At 43.1% G+C, this 9039-nt stretch overlaps 1 protein-coding gene across 1 annotated transcript; it reads right to left on the bottom strand.

The window, feature by feature from the left end:
- Nucleotides 1-3477: 3477 nt before the first annotated feature.
- On the bottom strand, nt 3478-6746 carry LOC148028698 (uncharacterized). The gene has a single exon (XM_087687486.1). It carries the CDS (start codon nt 6407-6409, stop codon nt 3980-3982), a length of 2430 nt encoding a protein of 809 aa, XP_087543612.1. The 5' UTR covers nt 6410-6746; the 3' UTR covers nt 3478-3979.
- Between the last annotated feature and the right edge of the window lie 2293 nt (nt 6747-9039).

Here is a 9039-nt window from a genome sequence, read left to right as displayed (position 1 = left end):
TTCGGCGGCTCCTCTTTGCGACGGCGGCTCCTCTTCGCTCTTCGTGCACTTCCTCCTCTTCTTCGCAAATGGTGGCGGCGATGGTGAGAAGCTCTCCTTCTCCCTCTTTCTCTTTTTCTCTCCCTTTCTCTCTCAAACGCACGATGCAGTTCGCTCTCTCTTTCGCTCTTTCGCACAAAATATCACGCAAGTTGGGTTTCGACCCTCTTTTTTTGTCTAAGTATCATCGCTATTTGTGTTGCAAATGTGACGCAAATAGCAACACCGCTAATTTGCGTTGGAAATGGCCATTGCTATTCTCCTATATCCTTGTAAAACCAAATGGATTCACACCATCCATTGCAAGACCGAGCTGAAGATTCCTTGGCTCTCATGTAAAACTTGGAAAGGTGGAGTCAATGTGGCTCCATGCACATGAATCTAGTGATATTCGTTGGACTCCATCTCTATGGATCTATTTTGTGCATGCCACATTATCAAGCTTGCCATGCTCGACATATGAAACACGTGACATATACGCGGTATAAGTGGAAAGTGTCTAAGAATTTTCTGAGAGAGGGTTTACCCTTGCAAGTCCTATCAATACCTCTGAGCACCACACTTTGGACATGTCTCCATAGTCATGTAGTCTCCTCAAAACAACACACGAAAGTGTCTAAGAACTTTCTAAGGGATGGGTTATCCTTGCAAGTCCTATTGATACCTGTGAGCACCACACTTTGGACATGTCTCCATAGTCACGTATTCTCCTTGAAACAACACACAATCATTGACACATGCATGGATGCTATTGTAGTCCATGCCAAGCTTTCATAACACCAATTGTGCATCATCACCGGACTTAGGCATTGTATTTCTAGGTGGTAATATATGATACTTTAGCAACTTTAAAAAAAATAGAAGATGCCTTGAAAAAGTGTAATAAGTGTTTTTTATAATAGAGACAAAAAAATCAACGGAGCGTAGTATGTACCTAAATAACTCGATCACAGTCATATTGCTCCACTCGTACTTTGCTTGCACACTTAGGAGTGCAATGAGCATCTTTAGGTGAGATACTCTCTGTACCCATCATATAATGGTATGGATGCTTTCTCTCTTAGTGGATCAGATGACTCGGCATCCGTGGGCATTAATGCATCGATCATTGTCTCCATCTTAGGATCTATGATTGGAGGAAGGTCCGAAAGACTGACTGTCTCCTCTGGTATCGAGGGTGTAGACTGAGTCATGCCCTCCAATGGGTGTATTGGAGCAGGCACTCCATCCATCGCATGCCCACGAACTCTTCTAACTGGCAACAATAGTAGGTGTATTCCTTGGGATGAGGCGTCACCTCCTTGTATAAATTTCACAGCATGTCTAATATTTTTGTATATGATATTCAATTACTTTGCGAATGTAAAGCATGATGGATACACACTTTTCTTACCATTCGCTCAAAGTATGAGATTACTTGATCAATGATCTTTGATTGAGCCCCGTACATATTCTATGGACAAGCGATGCTTTCATCTGATTGCCAGCTTGCATTGAGTGCAAGGACATGGGACAGGCTGATTAAGATACGCCTCGCAATATTGGACATCACAACCATCATCGTTCTCCATTTGGTCTATATTATGACAAACAATAGGTTTTTCTTCCCCTCATTGATTATCTTCCTTTATTTTAATCTCTACTCCTCTTTCTCTCCCTTTCCCTTTATTTGTTTGCCTCCCTCTATCTCTCTTTGTCCGTTCCTTTTCTCTCCATGTCTCTTTGTCTTCATCTATTCCCTTCTTTATTTCTCTCCCTGCTTCTCTTTCTCTCTCTCTTTCCCCTTTTTTAATTTGCCTCCCTTCATCCTTCTTTATTTCTCTTCCAACCTTTCAAATTCTCTCTCTCTCTCTCTTTATTTTTTTATTTGCCTCACTTTATCCTTCTTTGTTTCACACACACACACACACACACACACACACACACACAATGTTTATTTCTCTCCCCCATCTTCCCTCCCCACTCTCACTTTTCCTTTCCCTTCCTTCTTCTCTCTATGTATTTCTCTCTTTTCCTCTCCACTCGCACTTAACACATCTCATCACAATCAAAATCAAAGATGGAAAATAAAAAACTCATAAAACAAGACATTGAAAGAATATCCTCTCTCCCCACCCCTCTTTGTGTCTCTCTTCCCCCTCTCCCTTTGTTTTTCTATCATTCCGTTCTCTCTAATTCTCTCATTATTTCCGTTTTTCTATCTCCTTGTCTCTCGCTCTCTATTTGTTGTTCTCTCTTTTTCTCCCTCTTTCCGTCCCTTTTTCTCCCCCTCTCTTTCTAGCTCTCTTTTTTTTCACTCTCCCTCCTCTCTTTATCTCACCCTTTTATCCACCTCTTTCTTCACTCTCCATTTCTTTTTCTGTCTCCCCTCGTTTTCTTTCTCTCTTTCTCTTTTTTTGTTGTCTCCCTCTTTATTTCTCTCCCCCCGTTGTTTCTCTCACTCATTCTCCTCTCTCCTTCCCTTCCTTTCTCTCTTCCTCTCTTTCTTTGCTATCTTTCCTTTTTTTCTCTCTCTCATTCTCTCTTCCTCTTCCTTCCTTATTCTTCCTCTCTTCTTTCCTCTCTTTCTCTCTTTTCTCTCTCTCTTTCAATGCATCTCATTACAAAGAAAAGAAAAGAAAAGAAAAGAAGAAAATACAAGAACAAAGCAAGAAGAGGCAATGTGCGTACCACAAAGGCCCAAGGATGGATTCTTCGCCTCCTTTTCGCGATGTCCCTTCTTTCCTCCCTTGCACACTTCTCCCTCTTCTTCGCATAAGGTGGCAACAGCCGCGGCGGCAGTGAGAAGCTCTTGTTCTCTCTCTTTCCCTCTTCCTCTCCCTCTCCCTCTCAAGGCGATGATCTCTCTCGCTCTCTGTTGAAAATGTTTGCAGTAAATGCCAAGCTCGGATTTTTAGTGCTTTTTTTTCTCAGACTAGTGTCACTATTTGCGTCGCAAATAGCATCACAAAATAAAATTTGCTAAGTTAGATTCCCTCAATCTAAGAATATCACTTATGGAGAAGAGGGATGGTTTTGATGATAAGAAGTGGCTTTACAAAGCAAGTAACTTCTGTTTGATACCAGAACTCCTAGATTCAACTAAGTCCACCAGTCTTCACAGGGTGATTGGATGATATTGCTCATGGAACTAGGAGATTGGCTTACTACTACTCATTTTGGACCCCTCACACGTTTCAATGAGAGGTTATGTACAATATTTAGAGACTAGTATCCAAAAGAATCAATGGAGCATTCCAATACACCACTGATATGTAGCACAATTTCCCTTCAAATTGCATGGGGAATCTTCAAATCCAACATTGTATAGTAGTGTTCAAGCATTGTGTAGTTGGGTGACTTGTGTATAAAATGAAAATGAACAATAACATGCCATTTTTATTTTTCCAAACATCTCCAACTCATTGCTATTTTGAAAATGTGACAAAAAGAGTCTTCATTGCCATTATAGCCAGAAATGAATAAAGTGAAACTAGAAAACCACAAGTGAATTGGTTCGAAACCATCTCATGACGAGAGCATAAAACCAACGAGTGATTGGTTTGAAAGCATCTCATGATGGGATCATTTGTCCGAATGTTACTACACATGGCTAGTATTTTAGATAGATAGAAACAATCACCTATTTACAAACCAACAAGTAATTGGTTTCTCACGTGAACTTATAGTAGGCAAGAAAGAAGCACATTCCTTGTTCTAAAATGCAAAGGCCCTACTAGCCCTAATATGGCAGTTTATGGGTGGTGTTTGGAAAGAAGAAGATGTAGGTAGGTCATGCAAGGGTTTTTGATAGCCCAGATGTGGTATCTGATCTTTTGGATAGTGTCTTTTGACTTGCCCCTAATGTCTTTTGGGTAAAGTCTTTTGCAAGGAAGAAGGTGAAGGTTTCTTGTCCAAATTTGGCAGCTCATGGGTGGTCTGTTTGGGAGGAGGAGGAGGATCAGCTCAGGGGTGGCTTCTTTTGGGTGGAAGAGGAAGAAGAAGCAGCAGCAGCAGAAAGGATGGTGGCTTTGGAGGTCCAAGCAGAGGCAAAGATGATGGGCTTGCCTTTCCATCCAAGGGTGAGGCAACCCTTCTCCTCCGAGAGAGTGTATCCATGGCAGGAGTAGAGGGAAAGCAGCATCTGTGCCTGGCTCATGCACCTGAGGGGGACACCCTGGAAGCCAGCCCTGCTCATGTGCCTCCTCCATTGGTCCCCCCTCTCATGGCGCTCCACCCGCTCCGCACCCTCGCACGCGACGATGTTCCGGATCTCCATGCCGAAGTGCAGCCCCTCCACCTTCCGCCGCTGCACGCTGTGGCGCGGCAGGCTCGCCTCTAGCGAGTCGAATATCGACGCGTAATAGTGCAGCGCCTCCATGAACCTCCCCAGGAAGAAGGGTCCGTTGTGGCTCGCGTCCTGCTCCGCCACTGTCATCACGGCTGGGCACAGCCTCTGCAGGCCCTGCAGCACTCCCTTCAGCGACCCCCGGCTCTCCTTCACCACGCCATGCAGCTGCAGCACTGAGTTTATAGCCAGGGTTTCGCCTGGCCTCCGCTCGATCGTTCGCGCCCAGTACTCACCTGCGCTCCCCTTGCCTCGCACGCATGCATCCAACGTCTGTGGCAGCACCTCGAATTCCAGCTTTACACTGACAGATGCCGCGAACTTCTTCAGCTCTTCACCATATCTTGCCATCTCCTGCATCACGTCCGCCGCAGTCATGCATGATATTCCTCGAGTACTGCCCCCGCCCTCCATGGATGAGAATGGAGCTATGGCCGTGAGCCTTACGTGAGGAGGCCCTTGCTCTCTCTTTGCTAGAGCTCTTATCAGGCCTGTCCATTGGAGACCTTGTACCATCATGCCCAAGTCTATGATGTGCACTCTGTCTTTTTTTTCAAATACCTGCAAGATGGCCTCATTGGCAGCAAAGAAGGCAAAGGAAAGGTATGGGGTGCAGTTGTAGAGTTGCAGAAGGCCTTCATTTTTCTCTGCACTGGAAGGGAAAGGAATGCTTTGGCCGCATCGACCTGACATGGTAGCCAGTCGAGCCGAGAGGCCCTCTGCGAAGCAGTATGTTACTCTCTGGATGGAGTCCCCTCCGCTAGAGGCAAATGCAGTCAACTGCTCTAGCAAGGAGGCTGCGAGTGGAAGGTCCCTCCATGCTAGTGCTTCTGCACATGCAAGAAGAAGGTGAACCTGATGAAGACCCTCATCCTGCTTAAATGCATTCCCACCATCATTATCCTCCTCATCCTCCCCAACAGTTGGACTCGAAGATGGTCGTCCTTGAGGGACATGTTCTGCGATTGCACGAATGTCCGAGTGCACATCATAATTGCTTGAAATATCACAGCTTTGAGTCACAGCTGTAATGGCAGTTAATGCGTTGCCGACCATGAGCTTTTTTGTGGGCCTTGACAGGAAGTCAGTTTTGTGAGCCAAAGGTCTTTTATCTAGTACTCCTGCGGAGTGCAGACGAGTGTCCATTGTATTCTGAATCTGGAAATCCTCTTGCTGATCGGAGCTTGTTACCGTGATACTGGATGCGCCCAATTGCAGCTCCATGCTTTCTTCCTCTGTGTAGCATGAACTGGCACCCCCACTGGAATCAAAAGATGTTCGGCTCTTAACTCTGCTAAATGATTGAGATTGGGCAGAATGATGGGTTTGCTCTTCATCACAGTATGTTTCAGGTGCTGGGCTGATAAAGCAGTCCACCATATCCTCCTCTTCCCTTGTGTAGGGGTCCGGGCAAGATGTAAATGCAGTCTCTCTTGAAGTGAAGAATGCCGTGTGCTTTGATCCGTCGTTAAGGTTGAGATGGCTATTGATGTAGTAGGAATCAAAAAGAGGGTAAGATGGATCTTGAATGCCCCATTGCATGGGGCCGTCATCGGGGTATGGAAGGAGAAACACTTCCTGCTGATTGCAATTATAACCATCCCCGGATCCCTCACCAGTGGCATCTCCTCCATGGATCTGCGGAACTGCTTCTTCTAGCCAGTAATCGACAGAGTCCGGAAACTCAAGAGAGAGGCTGTAGGAGTCCTGGAACTTTTTGCCAGAGGGTGGACTTCTGGCGGCAATGATGTAGTTGTATGCTTGGTCTGCCACTGGATTTGCATGTGGGCAAGAAGGCTCTGGGTGCCAATCAAGGCTTAGACCTGTGTATTGAGAGCAAGTGCACTCCAAGGGTGGAGAGAACCTACTGCCCACATCAAGAACTGATGTTGGCTCAAGCTGATCGAGGCAATGGAAAGCATTAATTCTTGGCCTAAGCTGGGGTCTAATGTGATCATTGCTCTCCTCCAGAAGGTCCTTCACACCCCCTGTCCACTCAACAGCTCCATGAGCATAATAGTTACCAGAAACCGGAACTTCCATGGGCAAGGTAATGACTTTAGCTAACAATCGACTGTGTGTATGACTTAGTTGTCACTGAGACACACACGCACGCGCACATACAAGCACAGAGGATATGTCTATCTGTCTACGTATCCATCTATCTATCTAGCCAATGAGTGAGTGAGTGAGTGAAAGAAATACTGCACAAGGACAAGGGAGTGTGTCTCATGTTAGGAAAGGAACAGAAGCGTTTGTAATGCACATGTAACAACCCATATGTATCTATCAAGCCAGTGGGTTTGGAAAGAGATCAGACCTTGCACAACGACAAGGCAGCGAATGATTTGCAGTATATTATGTGAAGGGGAGAATGATATGGAGTATAATGATGTAAGCTTGTATGTGCAGTAATATTGATGTGTAAGAGGACAATGATATGGGGTCTAATATTATGTAACCATCGCATATGGGACGAAGGATGAGATTTGGAAGGAACGGCAAGAGGTTCCAAAAATATTCTTAATCTGCCTGGTAATATGTATATCTTATGTTATACACACACACACACGTATATATATATATATATATAGATATATGTAGATATATAGGGTAATACAAAAATCAGGGCCGACCTCCCTTTGTACTTTTAACATTTCAGCAAGTGGCAAGTACTCGCACTGTGCGCAAATTTTGTACCTATTCTTTTAAAAATGCGAGGAAATGTAATAATAATAATAATCATAGGGTTTTTCGGTTTTCTTTTGTATTCATCCCGATGACATTACTTGCATTTTCTCCGCCTCCTAAATGTTTTTTTTTTTGTTTTTTGGAAAAAAGGGCCTGATTTTTACGCATCGCCATGCGCAAGAGCCCAGGCTCTTGTGAAGATGCATAGAAGGATGAGACGCGCTCTTTGACAAAACTCACAAGATTGGCCAAAATCTTCTCAAGCCATCAAGGGGGCATATTCATCCCTGATCTCGAAGCCTTGCTCAAGGTCATTGGATCCCATGACGTGGGGAAAAGAAACCGGGCATTAAAATTGTTCCCCAGCGATTTCTTTGATTACATATCTGCACATAAGCTACTTAAGTCTCAAACGTATTCATTCCTCACAAGCGTACAAAGGAGACAATCATGTGCCACCACATGGATTTCAAGGCTATGAATACGACATTCCCTGCACACTATCCAACTTGCACACATTGTGTGAGTACCTTGCGCCTATGCATGTGCATTGGCATAGTAACACCTTCCCCTCTTTCATGCTTGTGATGTCTAAGCACTTTCTAAGGAGGAAGCTTTTGTTTGGACATTATTTTTTGGCTTGTTTGAGCAAGGAGGGGGGCCTCTTGCTTGAGCTTTACATTTTGGCTTCCCATCACCTCTTGTAAATACTAAGTTATCCACTCATATGTAGGGCCTTGAGGATTTCAAATGTCTAATGTATTTCAATCCTTGAAATTTCACCGAGTCTCTATATGAAATTCCAATCTGGGCAATTGCGTCCAATCAAAAGAGCCTATATGAAATTTCAAGGATATTTTCTAGCCATTGTTAATCTTGCCTACTTTTATTTCAGGAGTAGGGGTAAGTAATATAGATAGTTGGCGGGACCCCTTTAAAAGATGGTTCACTTCTTCTCAAAAGTGGGAAGCATAAAGAACCATGTAGATTGACAATAAGCCTTAAACTGGCATTTCTTGAACATTAACATTATCAAATCATGAGGCATTTTGGTGCTTGTGATAGTTGAAAAGTGAGACCTAAGTATGTATCCTTTAAGGTCCATGTTTACACTTTTCCAAATGACTAAAGATTTTGATGGTACAAAAGTTAGCAATCATTGAAGTCATGTGTAGGATAGTAGTCACATTAGCTTTGCATACTCCACCTTGTCATTTAATAAAACTTCCCAACAATAGCAAGAAGCAAATAAATAATTTGCAATTAGCTACAGCCTTCTACACAAGGGTCTCGAAAGGCATCTTGTATAGTATTAAATAGATCCCAATAATACACAATGTATTGAGTATTCTTCGAATATTTGGTAGATAATCTATAAACCTTTTCAAGTATAGCTAATTTTTCGTTAGAATCTCTTTATAAGCCTACTAAATGCATCTTATTAAAATCTTTAAGAACATAAGAACAATATAGGCATGCATTTTATCCTTTATTTGATAGCGTTTTCCAAAAACTAATTCACTAAAATTTACATTTAAGCTCGTAAGATCCCTACTTAATTGGAGCAACTTAACTAATCTATGTTCATCATGAAGACTGTGTTGTAAATCCTTTGTGCAAGTACACAAAAAAGAAACCTTGGCTAATATTTGACTTGTAAGGTATAATATAATAGTTCAATGATGTGAGTATATTGAAAGCATATCTAGCCAAGGCTTAAATTTTCTTTCAAGATGAGGTGCAAAGGAAAGACAATGGCTAATATTAAAATCATGAGGTACAAAATAAAAGCTCAAAATTGTAGTTGGTCAAGGTTTAAGATTTATCTCAAGGTGAGTGTGGTCAAACACCATAGAAATTATGTGAGTGGTACCCAAGAGAGTATATATGAGAGAGAGATGAGATGGCTCACTAGATCTCCTTGTATTAACACCTAAAAACCATGATTGAGGTGGTTGTCCATGCCTCCACGCATACTAGCT

This window comes from Lygodium microphyllum, chromosome 11, assembly GCF_053477565.2.
Source record: "Lygodium microphyllum isolate KBCC chromosome 11, Lygodium_microphyllum_v1.1.10, whole genome shotgun sequence".
Taxonomy (NCBI): Eukaryota; Viridiplantae; Streptophyta; class Polypodiopsida; order Schizaeales; family Lygodiaceae; genus Lygodium; species Lygodium microphyllum.
This window is presented reverse-complemented; position numbering and strand designations above follow the sequence as displayed.

Bases quoted from the DNA above. Each gene is read 5' to 3' on its own strand.
- LOC148028698 (XM_087687486.1), bottom strand. From the start codon at position 6,409: ATGGAAGTTCCGGTTTCTGGTAACTATTATGCTCATGGAGCTGTTGAG.